Raw genomic sequence first — 22,580 nt, 5'->3', positions numbered from 1 at the left:
CTGAAAGGGGAATTATAGAGCTGGTCAACGGGTGCAACATTAAGCCTGGATTTAGGGACTAAACATTACAATAATACCCAATGGCTGGGTTTAAAATGTTGAAATAAAGGTATTTTGGATTTCATTTCACAGCGTTTGTTGACATTCACTACTTCCATAACCAGTGTTTGATGTGTGGAAAATGTGGATGAGGTTTTTCAGTACTACACACCATAAGCACTTGGGGCAAGGGCCATAGATAGATGACTGCTTGGCTTGGGGCCATCTACTAATGACGTGTCTATGCAGTTGTGTTCATTAGGCACCAAACGGACTGAAACAGCACGGACTACATGCACATGTCCAATATGAAACCGTAATTGAACATTTTCCCTTTCATAACCTTTTCCTACGGTGTGTCCTTCTGAACACGGCCCAGGTTACTAACCTAAAGCTTGCCTTTCTCTCCCAGTGGAGCCTGAGGAAGCCACACTAGAGGACAGAGCGGCTGAACCACAGTCTGAGCTCTCTGAACTGGAGAGCAACACCTGTGATAAGGAGGTGCAACTTAGCGCCTCTGGTGAGGAGGAGGTGCAACCTGGTACGCACCCACCACCACCACTGCACTTTGCATTCAGCTTTAATGCCAATGTTTTTTCTATCCGTTTCAAAAATAAATAATCCTTCACCATGTACAGTACGTGTTTCTATGCAGGATACCATTTTAATATTGCTAAACTATTAATTTGTATCATTTTAATATTGCTAAACTATTCATTTGTTTCAGAGCCATAACCCCCCAAAAAGCTTGTTTTTGGTTTGCAGACTTTATTTTCCTTTACAAATGTATGACAACTTATATGACTAACCCTTGCTTTCTTCTCAGTGTGATTGATTGTGTCTGGATCTGTGTTTTAGTTTTTCGCTTCTGGTCAACTGTCATAAGAAGCAGAATGTTATTTATTATTAATAATCCATGACATGCCCAACCAGGTTTCTGACCTAAAGTGTGCATTTCTCTCCCAGTGGAGCCTGAGGAAGCCAGGCCAAAAGATTGGGTGACTGAACCACAGTCTGAGCTTTCTGAACTGTAGAGTATCTGTGACGAGGAGGTGCACCATTGCACCTCTGGGGGGGAGGTGCAACTTGGTATGCACCCACCAACAGAACCACCACTGTCTTTTGCATTAAACTTTTCTAATGTTGTTATTTTATGTTAATCGCTGCTTCTGCCCCTCTTTTGTAATAATTAATTATATTATATTAATTATATTATAATTATATTATGTACTGTATCAGCTTAATATTGTTTTAACTATTTGTTGGTTTCAGAGCCACAACCTGAAGAGAGTTCGTTTTTTGGTTGGCTTTTGTCGTAACATAATTATATTATGTACTGTATCAGCTTAATATTGTTTTAACTATTTGTTGGTTTCAGAGCCACAACCTGAAGAGAGTTAGTTTTTTGGTTGGCTTTTGTTAATGCTTACTTTAATGTTATTTCTGGGTTAACCTTTTTTTCCCTTTTGTCTTTTATGAATTGAATCACTCTTAATTATCTTAATACTTACTTCTCTCATTAATTTTCCCCAGTGCATTTGGTTTTGTGTGTGTGGTCAAGTTTGTAGCAGACTAATAACAAAGCATAACTTTTCCCCTGGTCCATACACAATACCATTGCTACAGTATCTCAACTAGAATTACTGTCAGAAGTGGGATCAAAACACACGCCTCCATTCTGAAACCAGATAGAAACCGGATATGTTAAACATAGCATTATGGGTATTGTAGTACACTGTTACATGTTACATAGCCCAAGAGAAAAGGGAAACAGCAGGTTGAAAGGACCCTGTGATATGTTAAACAGATCAGGAGCCTCCCAATACGGAGGATGCCACAATAATGGAGAACACAGTTGCTGTCCTGCCAGAAGGAAAGCCAAGTTAGGTGTCATGTTGGACCATGATTTTTCAATGAAAACAGTGTGTCAGGCTCAGCATCTCCCACATTTAGCAATACCTATAACCACCCACACACACAGCTGGATTTAGATATGGATTGTTTAATCAAATTACTTTGTTTTGATGTATGTGAAAAAGGCTGAGGTAAAGATGAGTTGCTGTGGCTTTTGTGCATTAAGCAAAAACTGTATGCATGGTGTAAAGTAATCTAGGCTGTTTTGCTTTCTTTGCAGTGGTGTGGTTCTTTTGGATGTTATGCACTGTAGCATGTAATGTGTTTGACAAGACCTAATAGTTGGATCCTCTTTTTGTTTCTCTGCACTGCCTCGCCGTGTTTGAACAGCAACTGGAGGAACAGCCTCAACAGGTATTTTGGTCGATCACACTGTAGACAAAATTTGCAAACACTTTGGGTATATCTTAGATAAAGTCCAGATCACTATTTTATGATATTAGCCATAGCTGTTACAATACTATTGTTGCCAAAGTACTCAATATAATACAGTAATATAAACTGCTATGATAAATTTTTTAAAGAATATGATGGTTGCTTAAAAGTTCTCAGCATAATTAGACTTATTTTTTTAAAGGCATATTTTGGAATGAAATATGCACCATTCAGTGTGTATGACAGCATATCATCCCAGCACATCTCACAGTTATGTTTACATTTGTCTCATAGTCATCTGTTGTCAATCTTTTCCATTGATCCAATTGTGAAGCATTTTGTCCATCTTTTACGTCATTAATGTTAATGTAAGTTGTTATGTGCATTTCATAAAGCCATTCTATCCATTCCGCACTTTTCATAGCTGCTGGACAGACACAGAGAGCGTCCTGTGACTTCTTCCACGACACCATTATAAACACAAAAACATCATTAAAAAAAAACTTTTCTGTGGTGTTCTCCAAATCGTGCCTATGTAGTTCACTGTCAAATTAATTTCTCTTTTCTTCTCAAATAACATTTTAACGGGGAGACGGAAACGAGTGGAGTAAATTCACAATTAAATCTGCCTTTCAAAAAAACTAGAAGCACCTGGTGTGGGAATCCTCAGTGGATTTGTGTTGACGCCGCCTAATGGATCGGAAGCTGCTGAAGACACAGAGATTGGGGCAGGACTTGGCTTCAAGACCTTGGGAGCTTTCTGTTCTCTGGACTCTGAAGATGCAGACTCAGAGGGGGCACAGGGGGGAGGGGACTTTGGGAAGAAGTTGAGTAACTCTTTATGGACCTCTGGAGACCATACCCAGGGGTCAGAGGGGAGAGGGGCCCTCCCATCCGCCAAGGGGGTCAGTCCAGATTCTCAAAGAGCGGTCAGTCTTGATGCACCTGAGTGCTCCTCTGGGCAGAGCGATCCGCTGGGCACCTCTTTAGTCCGCAGCACAGCCTTTGAGGACCTCACCTCCGTTGAAGAGAATAGATTGTGGGTAGATGAAGACCAGGGTCTAAGGATTTCAAACGAAGCCAGAAAACAAGGACTGACTTTCGATTATGCCGAGTCTCTCCAACAGGCTGCTGCTGCTTCTAATACTGGATCTAAGGAGTTTGTGCTAGGAAGCCCTGATTCCTTTCCGGTTCACAGTCCATCCTCTTCCCACTTTTTTCTGGAAAACTCTGTACCAGTGGACAAAAGCCCCAGACATGATTCAGAACATCTCCAGGAGGTACATGACGCTGTCTCATCAGCTTTAAAGGACACTGCCCATTTTGATGTGGACAACCAGCTGGAGCGACAAATAGAGCCACAGGTCAATGGAAACATGGTGTCTTCTGATAGTGACAAACATTTGACAACAGTACTATCTGACATAGGTGTAATTAACCCTGTTTTAGAATTAGAAAGAGCAAGCTATATGTCCATACCGGATTTCGTTGAGGATCCTAAGACGAGAGATGCTGTACAGTCCACCAAGACCACAAGCGAACTCCAGAAAACTCCTCAAAGTTCTCCCGCAAGAAAGTCATTGGTCCCGGTTGCTATATACAAAGGTCTGTTTGCAGTTCTATTCACCAAATCCCAAACTCAATCTTCTTCAGTTAATTTCATCCTCTTTATTTTACGAAACAGCTACCGTATGCTATGCAGCATTCGCTCCCCTGAAAATGCGCTATGGAACTTCACGTTTGGCTGAGGATAAGCTTGTCGTCCTCCCTCCCTTCCCTTTGTTTTTGTTTCCTCCTGTCCGTCTTGCTCTTTCTGCTGGCCTTGCAGACCCAAAATCCACTACGGTTTACGGTTCTCGCAAATGCTTTTGAGTGTTTCCAGTCAACAAGTCCCGTGTGTTACAGTCACTGTGCATGTTTTTGAGAGTTCCACGTCTTTGTGATTGTCTTTCATTTGGTCTCCACTTCCCTATGCACACATACATACAACGGAACATGTCGATGGCCTCTCGAAGTTTGTTCACTCGCTGAGCTAAAAAAAAAGGGCAATAGATATTTTTGTCTGAAGAGTCCAATATGCTAAATGTCTGTTTCCCCCTTTTCCACCACAGCTCAAGCAAAGATTGAAAACGACAATGCTGATAAGAAGGTAGGCAACTTATCCCATAGCAGTACACATGGACAATGCTACAAACGTCTTCTTAATTTGTCATTGAAAACCTTTTTTGAAATCATATTTCCTTATCAGTATGAACCTTGAACTCATACTGTTCATTTGTGAATCCATGCCTGTTTCATGACATTTCTTCATTTACTTTCAAGGTATTCAAACATTTTTTTTTTACACTCATTGCTTCCAATCATACAAAGACAACCAAAACTGCCACCAAAGCTAGACCCACATCTGCCCTTAAAAGACCCTCCCCAGTCAACAGAACCAGAAATGGGCCCACCTCAGTACCCACTAGAGCCAGCAGTGTAGGGGCCAGGCAGCCCCGTGTAAGTATGGCACAAGCCTGCACACGGCTGAGAGTGGTACAACCCATGCACCCCTGCATACGGCTGATAGTGGTGCAGGCTAGACCTTAACACAGCCTAACAAACAGCATTGTTTTCCTGTGCATCAATTGAAGCCAACACTCACTAACTCCCAGTCTTGCCTTTTTTCGATTGTAACCCCTTATGATTGTAAGGGTGTGTTTGAAGGTTTTCAAAATATACATTAGATGAAATGGGGCCCACACTCTGGATTGCTCAATACTTAATAGGTGCAACTGTATTGCTAATTGCTAAACATACATCCATCATTCATAGTTAAAGGTTGAAGAAAAAACATGTTTTTCCATGATATCATTGTTAGTTACAGTTGAAGTCGGAAGTTTACATACACCTTAGCCAAATACATTTAAACTAAATTTTTCACAATTCCTGACATCTAATCCAAGTAAAAAGTCCCTGTCTTAGGTCAGTTAGGATCACCACTTTATTTTAAGAATGTGAAATGTCAGAATAATAGTAGAGAGAATTATTTCTTTCAGCTTTTATTTCTTTCATCACATTCCCAGTGGGTCAGAAGTTTACATACACTCAATTAGTATTTGGTAACATTGCCTTTAAATTGTTTAACTTGGGTAAAACATTTCGGGTAGCCTTCCACAAGCTTCCCACAATAAGTTGGGTGAATTCTGTCCCATTCCTCCTGACAGAGCTGGTGTAACTGAGTCAAGTTTGTAGGCCTCCTTGCTCGCACACGCTTTTTCAGTTCTGCCCACACATTTTCTATAGCATTGAAGTCAGGGCTTTGTGATGGCCACTCCAATACCTTGACTTCGTTGTCCTTAAGCCATTTTGCCACAACTTTGGAAGTATGCTTAGGGTCATTGTCCATTTGGAAGACCCATTTGCGACCAAGCTTTAACTTCCTGATTGATGTCTTGAGATGTTACTTCAATATATCCACATAATTTTCCTCCCTCATGAAGCCATCTATTTTGGGAAATGCACCAATCTCTCCTGCAGCAAAGCATCCCCACAACATGATGCTGCCACCCCCGGGATTCACGGTTGGGATGGTGTTCTTCGGCTTGCAAGTCTTCCCCCTTTTCCACCAAACATAACGATGGTCATTATAGTCAAACAGTTCTATTTTTGTTTCATCAGACCAGAGGACATTTCTTCCTTGCTTTGTCCCCATGTGCAGTTGCAAACCATAGTCTGGCTTTTTTTATGGTGGTTTTGGAGCAGTTGCTTCTTCCTTGCTGAGCGGCTTTCAGGTTATGTCGATATAGAACTCGTACTGTGGATATAGATACTTTTGTACCTGTTTCCTCCAGCATCTTCACAAGGTCCTTTGCTGATGTTCTGGGATTGATTTGCACTTTTTGCACCAAAGTACGTTCATCTCTAGGAGACAGAACGCGTCTCCTTCCTGAGCGGTATGACGGCTGCGTGGTCCCTTGGTGTTTATACTTGCGTACTATTGTTTGTACAGATGAACGTGGTACCTTCAGGCGTTTGGAAATTGCTCCCAAGGATGAACCAGACTTGTGGAGGCCTACAATTGTTTTTCTGAGGTCTTGGCAGATTGTCAAGCAAAGAGACACTGAGTATTAAGGTAGGCCTTGAAATACATCCACATGCACACCTCCAATTGACTCAAAGTATGTCAATTAGCCTATCAGAAGCTTCTAAAGCCATGACATCATTTTCTGGAATTTTCCAAGCTGTTTAAAGGCACAGTTAACTTAGTGTATGTAAACTTTTGACCCACTTGAATTGTGATACAGTGAATTATAAGTGATATAATCTGTCTGTAAACAATTGTTGGAAAAATATCTTGTGTCATGCACAAAGTCTGTCCTAACCGACTTGCCCAAACTATAGTTTGTTAACAAGAAATTTGTGGAGTGGTTGAAAAACAAGTTTTAATGACTGACTCCAACCTAAGTGTATGTAAACTTCAGACTTCAACTGTAGGTGTGTGTGTGTGTGTGTGTGTGTGTGTGTGGTGCATATGTGTTTGTCCATGTGTTGTGTGTGCCTGTGTCAATGTGTCCACTTCCTGTCCCTGGTCTCAACCTCTCTCTCAGGGGCCTGCAGCTCTCACTGTAGAGTAGATTGGAGAGGGAGTTAACTCCTTTTTAGGGGTTCATCTTTTTTTACAATAGTTCAATCTGATGTATATGCAGGGGTCAAAGTGGATTAGTATTTTACATTTCTTTAATGTCATTTCTTACCGGTACAGGACACCCAAGTGCGCTCATGCATTTTTTTCAATACTACAAAAATTACAGGGTAGCTTACTCTGCTGACACTGTCACGGATTCCCCAGGTACTGTTGCTCATGCCGTGCAACGGTTCCAGAGGTCTACGCTACCGGCTGAACTGTCTCATATATGTGCCCTCTGTTCACCATTGTCTTGTCGGTTATTGTTCCCATGTCGGTTGGTCTGTGAGTACCTATGCTTTGCTTTTTCGGCTTTCGACGCTCCGTGTATTGTGCACTTGTTATTACGGGTCTCATCCCGTGTAGTGTATTGCGGGTCTCGTTCCATGTATTTATTCGAGGTTTTACCTCGTGCTTTTGTTTTGGGTTACATCCCTGTCTTTTTGTATACGTGTTTGTTTTGGGCTTCGTCCCCGTGCCTTTTCATGGCATGTTGTATATTTTGGGTGGAGTATTAAACCCCTCAATTACGAATTCCTGCGCCTGTCTCCAATCATTTATACAACATGACAAAATAACCAACCCTAAATAGAGACAGTGGGAATGGCCCGTCTGACCACGCTGCAACTAGCCCGTCCCATGCCGCCGCAACTTCGGCAGCTGCAACTGTCCCTGACCGACACGCACCGCATTCCTGTGGTTGTCCACGAGGCCGGTGTCGTCCCACTGCTGGTGCAGTGCGTCGGGAGGAGTATGCCCAGAGGAGCGGTGCTGGGTTCCTGCGGTGGAAATCCCTGGACGCTTCGCTGACCAGGGATTTCCACTAGCGGCGCCCTGACCGACCCACACCGCATCCCTGGGGTCGTCCCCGGGGCCAGTGTCGTTCCGCATCTGGTGCAGCGCAGGTTTAACCTCGCTCTTTTGTTTGGGTTACATCCCTGTGTTTTTGTATACATGTTTGTTTTGGCCTTCGTCCCCATGCCTTTTCATGGCATGTTGTACACTGCTCAAAAAAATAAAGGGAACACTTAAACAACACAATGTAACTCCAAGTCAATCACACTTCTGTGAAATCAAACTGTCCACTTAGGAAGCAACACTGATTGACAATAAATTTCACATGCTGTTGTACAAATGGAATAGACAAAAGGTGGAAATTATAGGCAATTAGCAAGACACCCCCCAAAACAGGAGTGATTCTGCAGGTGGTGACCACAGACCACTTCTCAGTTCCTATGCTTCCTGGCTGATGTTTTGGTCACTTTTGAATGCTGGCGGTGCTCTCACTCTAGTGGTAGCATGAGATGGAGTCTACAACCCACACAAGTGGCTCAGGTAGTGCAGTTCATCCACGATGGCACATCAATGCGAACTGTGGCAAAAGGTTTGCTGTGTCTGTCAACGTAGTGTCCAGAGCATGCAGGCGCTACCAGGAGACAGGCCAGTACATCAGGAGACGTGGAGGAGGCCGTAGGAGGGCAACAACCCAGCAGCAGGACCGCTACATCCGCCTTTGTGCAGGAGGTGCACTGCCAGCGCCCTGCAAAATGATCTCCAGCAGGCCACAAATGTGCATGTGTCTGCTCAAACGGTCAGAAACAGACTCCATGAGGGTGGTATGAGGGCCCGACGTCCACAGGTGGGGGTTGTGCTTACAGCCCAACACCGTGCAGGACGTTTGGCATTTGCCAGAGAACACCAAGATTGGCAAATTCGCCACTGGCGCCCTGTGCTCTTCACAGATGAAAGCAGGTTCACACTGAGCACATGAGCACATGTGACAGACGTGACAGAGTCTGGAGACGCCGTGGAGAACGTTCTGCTGCCTGCAACATCCTCCAGCATGACCGGTTTGGCGATGGGTCAGTCATGGTGTGGGGTGGCATTTCTTTGTGGGGCCGCACAGCCCTCCATGTGCTCGCCAGAGGTAGCCTGACTGCCATTAGGTACCGAGATGAGATCCTCAGACCCCTTGTGAGACCATATGCTGACACATGCACATTTGTGGCCTGCTGGAGGTCATTTTGCAGGGCTCTGGCAGTGCACCTCCTTGAACTAAGGCGGAGGTAGCAGTCCTGCTGCTGGGTTGTTGCCCTCCTACGGCCTCCTCCACGTCTCCTGATGTACTGGCCTGTCTCCTGGTAGCGCCTGCATGCTCTGGACACTACGCTGACAGACACAGCAAACCTTTTTGCCACAGTTCGCATTGATGTGCCATCGTGGATGAACTGCACTACCTGAGTCACTTGTGTGGGTTGTAGACTCCGTCTCATGCTACCACTAGAGTGAGAGCACCGCCAGCATTCAAAAGTGACCAAAACATCAGCCAGGAAGCATAGGAACTGAGAAGTGGTCTGTGGTCACCACCTGCAGAATCACTCCTGTTTTGGGGGGTGTCTTGCTAATTGCCTATAATTTCCACCTTTTGTCTATTCCATTTGCACAACAGCATGTGAAATGTATTGTCAATCAGTGTTGCTTCCTAAGTGGACAGTTTGATTTCACAGAAGTGTGATTGACTTGGAGTTACATTGTGTTGTTTAAGCAGTGTATATTTTGGATGGAGTATTAAATTCCCCTATTACGAATTCCTGCGCCTGTCTCCAATCATTTATATAATGTGACAGACACTGACAAACAGATCAATAAAAATGAGGTTGTCTGATCCATATAATCGGCCTACGAAAAGGGGAGACATAAATACAATATGACGTCCATCTAACCTGGAGGAGGAAATGATTGTCCAAAAACAAACAAGTGAACAAGTGAATAAGACCTCTTGATAAACAGTGAATATGTGTCACGCGGAATGACGCTGGAGAGACGAAGCAGGTACGGGGAGTAACATTTAATAAATACAGACATAGAACGAGACAGGAACAGCGTCAGCAAACAGAAACTAATGACAAAAAACAATTAATGCAGCAGCGGGGAACAGAGCTGGGAAACTGACAAATATAGGGGAGGAAATAACAGGTGATAAGTGAGTCCAGGTGAGTCCAATAACGCTGATGCGAGTGACGAGGGAAGGCAGGTGTGCATGATGGATGGCAGGAGTGCGTGATGCAGGGTAATCTGGTGCCCTCAAGCGCCAAGGAAAGGGAAGAGCGGGAGCAGACGTGACAGCACCCCTCCCTCTTGGGACGCTACTCGGCGTCCCACCTGGGCGAACCGGTCGAGACATGGGCGCTGGGCAAGCCGGTTGGGGCGTGAAAAGCCGACGAACCGGCAGGAGCGTGAGAGCCTGACGATCCGGCTGAGGCAAGACTCCTGTCGATCCCGCTGAGGAAGCCCGAAGATCCAGTTGAGCGTGTCGTGGGATGGAAACCTGCCGAGCCAACTGAGGCAACGAAACCTCTTGAGCCAGCCAGGGCGTGAAAGCCCGACGGGCTGGCTGAGGTACCCCCGGTTCCATCGGCGGCGGAATCCACCCCGACATCACGAACTTAAAAAAAACGGTTGGGCGCACAAAAACTGACGATCCGGCTGAGGCCCGACGTGGGATGGGCACCATCCGAGCCAACGAAACCTCTCGAACTAGCTACATTTTACATTTACATTTAAGTCATTTAGCAGACGCTCTTATCCAGAGCGACTTACAAATTGGAAAGTTCATACATATTTATCCTGGTCCCCCCGTGGGAAATGAACCCTGGTCCCCCTGTGGGAATTGAACCCACAACCCTGGCGTTGCAAGCGCCATGCTCTACCAACTGAGCCACACGGGACCGTGTGGGCATGGAAGCCCAACGAGCTGGCTAGGCATCCCCGCGACCCAGAGCCGCTGCCACCATTCCAACCCGGAACGCCAGTACTCCCCGATGCTTTGTATGTTGGCTGCTGCATTCTGTCACGCGGAATGACGCTGGAGGAACGAAGCAGGTACAGGGAGTAAACATTTAATAAACAACTGACATGGATGAGACAGGAACAGCGTCAAGAACCAAATACAAAGACATAAGGCAATCAATGCAGCAGCCAGCATACGAAGCATCGGGGAGTACTGGTGTTCCGGTTGGAATGGTGGCAGCGGCTCTGGGTCGCCACCGATGGAACCGGGAAAGCCTAGCCAGCTCATCGGGCTTTCATGCCCTGGCTGGCTAGAGAGGTTTCCTTGCCCCGGTTGGCTCGGAAGGCGCCCATCCCAAGTCGGGCCTCAGCCAGATCGTCAGTTTTTGTTCGCCCAGATAGTCCAGGAGTTTGTCTTTTGTTTTGTTGGTGACGTCGGGTGGATCCCTCCGCCGGTGGAACCGGGGATGCCTAGCCAGCTCGTCGGGCTTCCATGCCCTAGCTCTTTCGAGAGGTTTCCTTGCCCCGGTTGGCTCGGATGGTGCCCATCCCACGTCGGGCCTCAGCCGGATCGTCAGTTTTTGTGCGCCCAACCGGTCCAGGAGTGTTTTGTTGTTGTTGTTTGTTTAGTTTGTGTCCTTTTGAGTCTTTTCTTTACAGCAATAGACTTTTGCTTTCCAAACAGTTTTTCCGTGATTGTATTTTTAAATATTGCAATATGCCTGGTCTGGATAGGTCTCTCTGCTTGCCACTGACAGTCGCGATGTAACAATCATCTATTTGGTATTTGCAGTGCGCGCTGCCCAGATTGCAGACCCTTCTGACTGCGATTTAAAACAATCCACAGATACATTTTTTTAGAAGCTAATGATCCTCTGTGGCCAAATAATGCTTTCTGACGGAGTAGCCTATTTCAAATTGTTTGTATATTATTTCTGTATAGACGGGAGTAAGCTAACTAGGCTATATAATCTTGGCAATTGAATTCAATTTACTTTAGGGACACGCTGCCTATGCCTTTTAATGTGGCATAAACACAACCAGTCATGATGTTTTCATCTGATTGTCAAACATTCACTTAACAAAGGCGCTCCTGTAGGCTACCTACGCACATTCGTTCACTCACCAAAGTATTTCAGCATCCAAAACTCAAATATGCACTGTGCTCCCGCAATTTGATGAATGAAAATAGACATCTGTTACAAAACACCTACGTGTAGTGTAATGAAATTCTGACATTGTCATTATGCCTACACTTGTAGCCTGAATTGATGCATCCACAGTTGTCCAAGTGCGCCTCGATCTCTGCCATTCATCTCCGCCTTGTCCGCATGCACGTCTCGGCCACTCATCTCCGCCTTGATAAAATGGAAGTGTCATCCTCAAACCACAATGCAATTGGGAGCGTATACCACCCGGTTTCCAGTCAATTCGCTAATTTGTCATGTGGCTGACATGCAGTAATGGTGTAATAGCCATGAGTTTTTTGGGGCACGTTGTATTAATTGTGGTAGGCTCACGTTTTACCGCCGTATCCCCACTATTTATTTTACCGGGTCGCCGTACGTTATTGGAGCTACTAGCCACAGCATCGTCAGACTGAATCGGGATGGGTGTATATGAAGGATCAGAACCCTGAATGGACCTTTGGTCCTGGTTAAAGTTATGACTAGTGATCCGGTCCTGGTTGGATCCAGGGACAGACACATCCTTAAGTTTAAAGCGGTACAGAAGGCCCAGTAGAATGAGGAGAATGATGACGAAACTCAGTCCTACCATTCTCTGATGCACTCTGGACATACTTTAGTAGTACCAACTTGCCAACGGCCATCAGGTCCTAATGGCCTGGTACTCAGGACTCTATTGTCCCTCTAACCACTTTGACATCAATGGAAATGCAATCGAAAATAACATCAAACACATCATCAGAACATCATGCATTTAAAACTCACCTCAACGTGGTGATTAATTTGAAGAAAGAAGTAGTAACAGCAGGTTGATACTGAGTAAAACGCGGTCGTTCTGGATGTTGTTTCGAAGCGTAATAACAAACTGGACAGCTTTCTAAGGTGATGATTAATTCAAAACACTCATATGCATATCAGAGCTTATGCATATGCATAGGGTTATGAGCCCAATCCCGAACTACCCATGGCAGAAAAACATCAAACAGAACTGCTTTAAGATGTCTTTGGTACATAATTAGTCTAGCCCATACTCCAAAATGAAACAAATTTGAGTAATTGACTTTGAGTGTGGACTGTATTATTATTATTATTATTTTTTTGTTCACCTTTATTTAACCAGGTAGGCTAGTTGAGAACAAGTTCTCATTTACAACTGCGACCTGGCCAAGATAAAGCAAAGCAGTGTGACACAGACAACAACACAGAGTTACACATGGATTAAACAATAAACAAGCCAATTGTTACAGCAGATTTCCTCCTCTTCGTCTGAAGAGGAGGTGTAGGGATCGGACCAAAACGCAGAGTGGAAAGTGTCCATGTTTTATTAAGAAATAAACTGAACACTACACGAAACAAAATAACAAAAAGAGAATCTACCCGAAGAACAGTCCCGTGTGGCACGAACACTGACATGAAATACAAACACCCACAAACCACACGTGAAACCCCGGCTGCCTAAGTATGATTCTCAATCAGGGACAACGATTGACAGCTGCCTCTGATTGAGAATCATACCAGGCCGAACACAAAAAACCCAACAATGAAAACACACATAGACAACCCACCCAATCTCACGCCCTGACCATACTAAATAAATACAAACTAAGGGAAAATAAGGTCAGGAACGTGACACCAATAGCACAATAAACAAGTCAATGACACAGTAGAAAAAATAAAGTCTATATACAGTGTGTGCAAAAGGCATGAGGAGGTAGGCAATAAATAGGCCATAGGAGCGAATAATTACAATTTAGCAGATTAACACTGGAGTGATAAATGAGCAGATGATGATGTGCAAGTAGAGATACTGGTGTGCAAAAGAGCAGAACAGTAAATAAAATAAAAACAGTATGGGGATGAGGTAGGTAGATTGGGTGGACTATTTACAGATGGACTATGTACAGCTGCAGCGATCGGTTAGCTGCTCAGATAGCAGATGTTTAAAGTTGGAAAGGGAAATAAAAGTCTCCAACTTCAGCGATTTTTGCAATTCGTTTCAGTCACTGGAAGGAAAGGCGGCCAAATGAGGTGTTGGCTTTGGGGATGATCAGTGAGATATACCTGCTGGAACACGTGCGACGGGTGGGTGCTGTTATCGTGACCAGTGAACTGAGATAAGGCAGAGCTCTACCTAGCATAGACTTATAGATGACATACTGGATGGACTGGTTACCTTATACTACGTTCCAAAATGTCTATCCACTAGTCTCTGAGAAAGTATGTCCCTAGGTGATGCTGTTGGTTAATTGATTGTGCAGAGCGGCTATCAGTTAGCCTACAATTTTAGTGCATTTTTATTTGATTTTGAATAGCCTAGTATATAATATATTTTCATTATTAATTGGTTACATATTACCTTTAGCTATACAGAATATCTCACCACCGTGCGTTTCCATCTCCTCCTCTCTCCTTTATTCCTGTCTCGAGCGTGCAGAGGGGCTGTCAACAGTTTAGTAAAATGTGTTTCATTGCGAAAACATGTTACTATTGATGTTCTCGAACAGATTTCACTTGGTTTCCCAAATTAAGCACTGGGTAGTTGCAGGAACAGGCTTGAAATAAGTGAAATAAGTGTTCTTCTATGTATTTCTCAGCTGCTCATATTAAGCACATGCTCCAATATAAAACCGAAGTAGCCTACCCCGCATCATTAAAATATATGTTTTGATTTCTAAGACATTGTAAGGTTTGTATCATTCACAACTAAAGTTGGCAAATAACTCTAAATCTAGCGTATAGGATCTGTTTCAAATTACACCCGACATAATATGTGCACTCGCTCCAGGAAAAATATCCTTTCTGTATTCTTCTCAATATAAAACAATATAATATAAAATAATGGCACGGGACTTAGATGCATATCTTGTCAGCTCAATGAACATGCCTGCAGCCTATGACATGGTGCATTGCCAGATAACATACAGTAGGCCAACTCATATTCTGTTTTTCTGAAATACATTTTCTTCAAATCATAATGTTTCTTTAGACCTGACTCAAATAAATAATGGATTTATTGTGATTGTATATTCAATTGATTTACTATACTTTTTTAAATGAAGGTGTTACAATGGCGCATCAGCGACTTGTGTGGAGGCCTGGTGATGCTAAATATGTGTATGTTAATTAACTGTCATTTACCGTGAGACCGGCAGTCTTTTGAGTGACAATAACCCGCTGAAAAATTGTTGATACAGTTGTTGGTTACCTAGCTAGCTAATTTTAGCCATATTAGCATTGATATGAAATCAGTGAAAACACCTCAAAACAAGACATGTTATCCAAGAACAAGATGAAACTAGCTGAAACTAGTCACTTACGATTCCCCACATTGCAGTTTCTTGCCATTGTTGGTAGCTATCTTGCCATCCAGAATCACAACAACTCACAGACTTTTGCCCCGTTGAAGCGTGAGCATAGGTTTCGTGACGTTGTCAGCTAACCCATCTATACCTTTTAATACTTCCAGTATGAGTCTCCTCCTCCCTGTATGTCACATTTTAGAGGGACAGTCTGTTGAATATCTGTGGCCAGTTATGATGCAGGGTGACAACAGCCTTGAGTGTGTCCAGAGTAGATTTGTATGCTCACTAAGAGTAGCGGAGCGAACTGTGTTCCATCTTGCCGTGCCAAATCAAATCAAATCAAATTCTGAGTATCTGTTAGCCCACTTTAACGACTTCCTGTGTACTGACACTCTGATCCGTGCCTCAATCAATCACAACACAGCCATTTCTGAGAAACAAGCCCTTGCACAGTTTCACTGTCACACATTCAGTACTATGAATTATGTATACAAATTATGTATACAAGGCTGCAGTGAACAGGAAGTAAGGTAGGAGAGCTGTTTCAGTTTCACACAAACAAAATTAAGTTTGCCAAAGATTTACAGATGCTGTAGCCTAGATGTTGCTTTGGTGTATAGCCAACTCCTATGGGGGGTTGTCACGTGCTACAGATACTGTACATTGTGGATGGTAGTTAGCTGAAGCAAGCTTAGTGTCGCGCTATGAATGTCTGAGGCTATCAAAATACAGTTGGAGTAGCATTAGCTACAGGCTCCCGAGTGCAGCAGCGGTCTAAGGCACTGCATCTCAGTGCTAGAGGCATCGCTACAGACCCTGGTTAGATTCCAGGCTGTGTCACAACCGGACGTGATTAGGAGTCTCATAGGGCGGCGCACAATTGGCCCGGCGTCGTCCGGGTTAGGGTTTGGCCGGGGTAGGCCGTCATTGTAAGTAAGAATTTGTTCTTAACTGATTTGCCTAGTTAAATAAAGGTAAAATTTTAAAAATAGCTACATTGTCAATAGGCAATGCAATCTAGGTAACTAGCTAGAAACAAAAGTATAATTTCATATTCGAAAAATACAATTTTTATTTTAATTTTTTTATTTTACCGTTATTTTACCAGGTAAGTTGACTGAGAACACGTTCTCATTTGCAGCAACGACCTGGGGAATAGTTACAGGGGAGAGGAGGGGGATGAATGAGCCAATTGTAAACTGGGGATTATTAGGTGACCATGATGGTTTGAGGGTCAGATTGGGAATTTAGCCAGGACACCGGGGTTAACACCCCTACTCTTACGATAAGTGCCATGGGATCTTTAATGACCTCAGAGAGTCAGGACACCCGTTTAAAGTCCCATCCGAAAGACGGCACCCTATACAGGACAGTGTCCCCAATCACTGCCCTGGGGCATTGGGATATTTTTTTTTAGACCAGAGGAAAGAGTGCCTCCTACTGGCCCTCCAACACCACTTCCAGCAGCATCTGGTCTCCCATCCAGGGACTGACCAGGACCAACCCTGCTTAGCTTCAGAAGCAAGCCAGCAGTGGTATGCAGGGTGGTACAATATCAAGAGTGCTGATGGATCAGCCAGTCAATCAAGAGCATGTTGGTTGAAAATTTGTCACTAATGTCATTTTCAACCCTTTGTTTATTTTTCTGGGGATGTAAAGACTCTGGGTGGTGCCAGACCTCAGGCCCCCGGAACCAAGATTCCCGCCAAAACCCCAGCTCCAGGTATGTAGCTAGCTAGCCTGCAATGTGCAGCACAAAAAGTATTATTGACAAACCTCTGATTATGCCTAATGTATGCTGTTTATTTTTGTGATACAGCAAGCGGCAAGAACAAAGGTAAATCGAAAAATTTATTCATTTTATTGAACCCATTAGTTCGATCAGGACTAGCCTTCAGTTGTTTCTTTGTACGATATTTCACTGGCCTTGCAATAACTGTACATTTACGGTCTTTAAAAAGGCTCACTGTACCCTTTCAATACTCTCTAAAGACAACACCAGTGGACAGAGCAGCCCTGGTACTCCCAAGTCCCCCTCCAGCAAGATTCTTCCCGGGAAGCCCTTGGCTGTGGCCACAAACCAGGTGAAAAAGGTTGCGGTGGTGCGCACCCCACCCAAGTCCCCTGGCTCTCTCAAGAGCCGCGCCCCTGCACCCCTCACCGCAGCGGCCCCCTTGCCGGACCTGAAGAACGTCAGGTCCAAGATCGGCTCCACGGACAACATCAAGCACCAGCCTGGAGGAGGAAGGGTAAGTTCGGGCTCTATTTGGTGTTACTACATGGCAATGTGCCTCACACAACCTTGATATTCCATTCCTCTCATTCACTGTCTCTTCATCTGCTTTAGTGTTTTACACAGGGATGGAAGCTCTCACTCCGATGACGAACTGTTACGTGGCTAGTCGTTTTTGTTTTGAGAGATTTTTTTATCCGTCTCAGACAGCTCACTTGAATTAGTGTAGAGTCCTCTGCTTTGAATCCCTTGAAGGATAACAGTCTCTTCCCCTACCTCTGCACGTTTCCAGGTACAAATAATTGAAAAGAAGATCGACTTAAGCAATGTGCAGTCTAAGTGTGGCTCCAAAGACAATATCAAACATACACCCGGAGGTGGCAATGTGAGTAACTAAGGGATGAACTCAACACCTGAGTCTTGAGTCTCTCTACAGTTATGATCATCAAAGCAACTTTTTCGAAATTGGAAATGTCCTACCCCATTTTTGCTGACTCTCATGTCATTCCTCATCACAAGCTTATTTATCATAGGTGCACAAACTCTACAATGTACTCCCTTTAAAAGACTAAGTGAGTCAAAATATGTCTGCCCTATGCTTTCATCCCTACAAGAGGTCAGATTCTCCCTTTCTTTTGACATGGTCCTCATCTGCAGCCTCGCTGCATTTAACTACTCAAGGCTAATACTCCTTTTCCTTTACTTCTACTTTCAGGTCCAAATCCTCGAGAAGAAGTTGGACGTAAGCAATGTCCAGGCTCGTTGTGGATCCAAAGCCAACCTGAATCACACTCCTGGAGGAGGCAGGGTGAGTAACTCGTTTTGAGACAAAACCTTATTGACAAACCTGATCATTTCTGTTCCATCACTGCCCCGTCTTAGCGGGCAGCAGCTACTTAGGGGTCTATAAATATTTTATAACTCGTTAAAGGGTGTCATGGAAGCTTCTGTGGATACTTTATATTGACTATTAAAAGTGTTGATGAAGGACAACATTTTTTTAACAATATTATTTGTTGACAAGTACCATTATCTAGCGTGCACAATTTGGCACATAATGTTTTGATGATGTAATTTCCTGTTTGAAAAGACATCATAATAACTAGATTGCATTCAACGGGTCTCTGTTATAACCAGGTACAGTAAAGGTGTCTTTTTCATGATGAGATCAATACCTCATGGGAAAGACATCTTGTTTGGTTGTTATCTGGTCAGATTACAATCAGATAAAGACATATTTTTCTGGTTGCTAAAAATATGTTGAAAAATGTCCTTATACAACGAGTATACAACCTAAAGACGTAATAAAATGTCAATTCAACCAGTTGTGCACACTGGGTAGGTCATTCATGAGAACAGATTTCACTACCTCAGTCTCAGTCTTCCACACCTGCAGCCTTGCTGCTTTGGATTATTCCAACATAATGGTGTCTTTCCTATACCTCTATAACTTTATCTTTCAATGTAAGCCTACTAGAAAGTGTGTGCTCCCCAGGCTTAGAGGGAAGCAAAAGTAATTCCGCTTCCTAAGAATAGTAAAGCCCCCTTTACTGGCTCAAATAGCCGACCAATCAGCCTGTTACCAACCCTTGGTACATTTTTGGCCAGACACAATTGTATTTTACAGTAAACAAATTGACAACAAACGTTCAGCATGCTTATAGTGAAGGACATTTAACATGCACAGCACTTACACAAAACGTATGTGTTATGGCTTTTCTTCCCCTGCTACATTGTGGATAACGAGTTACCTGTCTAACAGAACACAGAGGGTGTTCTTTAAAGGAAGCCTCTCCAACATAATCCAGGTAGAATCAGGAACTCCCCAGGGCAGCTGTCTAGGCCCATTACTTTTTTCAATCTTTACTAATGACATGTCGCTGGCTTTGAGTAAGTGTCACTGGTGCCACTGGTATCTATGTATACAGATGACACAACACTATACATGTCAGCTACTACAGCGACTGAAATGACTGCAACACTTAACAAAGAGTTGCAGTTAGTCCTCAATATTTCTAAAACTAAAAGCATTGTATTTGGGACAAATCATTCCCTAAACCTCAACTAAATCTTGTAATAAATAATGTGGAAATTGAGCAAGTTGAGGTGACTAAACTTGCTCAAGTAACCCTGGATTGTAAACTGTCATGGTCAAAATATATTGTTACAACAGTTGCTAAGATGGGAAGAAGTATATCCATAATAAAGCGCTTCTCTACCTTCTTAACAGCACCATCAACAAGGCAGGTCCTACAGGCCCTAGTTTTGTCGCACCTGGACTACTGTTCCGTCGTGTGGTCAGGTGCCACAAAAAGGGACTTAGGAAAATTGCAATTGGTTCAGAACAGGGCAGCACAGCTGGTCCTTGGATGTACACAGAGAGCTAATATTAATAATATATTGCTTTAACATTTATTTAACTAGGAAGCCTAGGAACAGTGGGTTAACTGCCTTGTTCAGTTGCAGAACAACAGATCTTTACCTTGTCAGCTTGGGTATTTGATCTTGCAACCTTTCGGTTACTCGTCCAATACTCTAACCACTAGGCTACCTGCCGCCAAATATGCATGTCAATCTCTCCTGGCTCAAAGTGGAGGAGAGATTGACTTCATCGCTACTTGTATTAATGAGAGGTATTGACATGTTGAACTAATGGTGCACAGCTCGAACACCCATGCATACCCCATAAGACATGCCACAAGAGGTCTCTTCACAGTCCCCAATTCCAGAACAGACTATGGGAGGCACACATTACTACATAGAGCCATGATTACATGGAACTCTATTCCACATCAAGTAACTGATGCAAGCAGTAAAATTAGATTTAAAAAACAGATAAAAATACACCTTATGGAACAGCGGGGACTGTAAAGCAACACAAACATAGGCACAGACACATGCATATATACACACACAGTAACATACACACTATACACGTACACGTGGATGTTGTACTGTAGATATGTGGAAGTGGTGGAGTAGGGGCCTGAAGGCACACAGTGTTTTGTGAAATCTGTGAATGTAATGTTTTTAAAATTGCATAAACTGCCTTCATTTTGCTGGACCTCTGGAAGAGTAGCTGCTGCCTTGGCATAATAAATGCAAACAAAAATACCTCTGTACTTTTCCAGGTAAATATACTTGATCAGAAGATCAACTTTAGTAATGTCCAGTCTAAGTGCTGCTCCAAAGACAATATCAAACATATACCTGGAGGTGGCAATGTGAGTAACTAAGGGATAAACTCAACACCTGCATCTTGAGTAACTCTACACTTATGATCATCGACGCAAACGTTGGTAAAAAAGTTCCTGAAAAGTTCCTTTCCTTCTCTACTGGTCCCTTGTCATTACCTACAACCAGTCTAATGTATTTTTTTTTATACAAAGTTCTGGTTTCGCCTCCTTTACCATGGTCCTCATACGCAGCCGTGCTGCTTTCTGATTGCTCGAGGATAACATTCTCTTCCCCTACATCTGCACTTTTCCAGGTACAAATACTAGAAATGAAGGTGGACGTAAGCAATGTGCAGTCTCGCTGTGGCTCCAAAGATAATATCAAACATACACCCGGAGGAGGCAATGTGAGTAGGCCTTACTAAAGGGCTGAACCCGCGGCTCCCTGCAGAAATCGCTTTTGCCAAAGCCCTTCCCTTTTCCAATGGGATAATTTGCATCTGCACTAAGGAACTAGTCGAACACCTTTGCACGGAAATCCCTGTCTCGATTGTGTTAATCTGTCCCAATCTGTGTGACTACAACTCTCCCACTACTACAACTGTGAGATATTGATATGTTGCGTTAACAAGTGGTCATAAAGCCTCTATCAACTGTCATGAGCGTGTCATATGCTGTACATAATTATAACAATAGATGTTGGTGAAATGGTCCAACACGTTTATGTTGCATGCAGTGGTACGCAACAGGGTTAGGTGTCTATTCCATTTCAATTCAGCCAATTCTGGCAGCAAACGGAAATGTCAATATTCATCATTAAAGTTTGAATTTCAATTCACTCCCTGAATTTACCCCAACCCTAGCTAGCTAGTTGGTTCGTGAGCTAGCTGACCTAAATTGCTATTTGTGTCAGGACCCTGTTATATCATATGACATCAGCTGCAACTACCAAGGAAATCTTATGTAATGCTCATGACAACCTAAAGTAGGCTTAATGATGTTTCTCCCCACCCCCCGCTAGAGAATATGTGTACCTGTCTGTTTGTCTGTGTTTGCTGATTAAATAATGTCTATAAACTTGACCTTTAAGCAAAATGAGTACCTGGACAGGTACTTAATAAGTGGGACCAAACTGATCAGCTGAGTTTTGTAGTATCCTTTTTTTCCTAAAATGAAATAAATGTTTGCAAATGTCAAGCACACAAGCATCAAATGGGACAGAAGCCACCCTTAATGCCCATTAACAAAAGTGTGTCTGTCCTATGCTTCTGCTTGGAGTTGCCAGCCTATTGTAGTGAACAGCAAATAAGTGACCTCATTCAAGCGAGACAAAGAGCTTTGTGTCGAGAGACACCAGCCGGGCCCTTCACTCCGGGAGCCTGGCTGCATGTGATGAGGTCATCAGATCCAGAGCTTGGATTGTGAAACTTGGCTTTTGAATCTAAAAGCAACTTTAACCCTTCTGGATATTAACTTGACCAAGTCGAATGGCAATGTACTGCATAACGCAATAAATGTCTGCTGCAATTCGAAATAACAACAATGTCTCATTTTGAGATATCGCTACAAAGTTTGCATTCTAAATGAATGACGGCATAGAATGTGAGAATACTTAATAAACTGAAAACACTCTATTTAAAGTATTCATTGAGTTTCAAATGATACAGTTAAATCAGCACGGGGATCTTGACTTTGAGTCAATCGGTATTGTCCAGTAATAGTGTGTGTGTGTTTCTGTGTATCTTGTTAACAGTGTTTTACTCTCCCCAACGACCATCTGACTTACACTAACAGGCCAATGCAGAGGGCAAGGTCCTATGTGGTTGCATGCATCACAAGTCAACATCATCAATACACATTTCTCCTCTACTTGGAGGAAACATTTAATAAAATGATATG

General features: G+C 43.4%; 1 protein-coding gene across 3 annotated transcripts in view; it reads left to right on the top strand.

Annotated features, from left to right (window-relative positions):
• Positions 1 to 22,580, top strand: part of mapta (microtubule-associated protein tau a) — a 54,396-nt gene that overhangs the window by 20,463 nt on the left and 11,353 nt on the right. The window contains exons 3-10 of one of the 3 annotated variants that reach the window (XM_055922295.1): positions 452 to 580; positions 2,284 to 2,307; positions 4,440 to 4,477; positions 16,932 to 16,995; positions 17,092 to 17,109; positions 17,265 to 17,521; positions 18,221 to 18,313; positions 20,996 to 21,088. In XM_055922295.1, the coding sequence (XP_055778270.1) occupies positions 452 to 580; positions 2,284 to 2,307; positions 4,440 to 4,477; positions 16,932 to 16,995; positions 17,092 to 17,109; positions 17,265 to 17,521; positions 18,221 to 18,313; positions 20,996 to 21,088 (716 nt within the window). The remainder of the gene's footprint in view (positions 1 to 451; positions 581 to 2,283; positions 2,308 to 4,439; positions 4,478 to 16,931; positions 16,996 to 17,091; positions 17,110 to 17,264; positions 17,522 to 18,220; positions 18,314 to 20,995; positions 21,089 to 22,580) is intronic. The other 2 variants (XM_055922305.1, XM_055922312.1) reach the window with 2 other exon arrangements.

The sequence above is a fragment of the Salvelinus fontinalis genome, chromosome 1, assembly GCF_029448725.1.
Source record: "Salvelinus fontinalis isolate EN_2023a chromosome 1, ASM2944872v1, whole genome shotgun sequence".
In the NCBI taxonomy this organism is placed as follows: Eukaryota; Metazoa; Chordata; class Actinopteri; order Salmoniformes; family Salmonidae; genus Salvelinus; species Salvelinus fontinalis.
The sequence above is the reverse complement of the archived record's forward strand: the minus strand, read 5'-3'. Positions and strand labels throughout refer to the sequence as shown.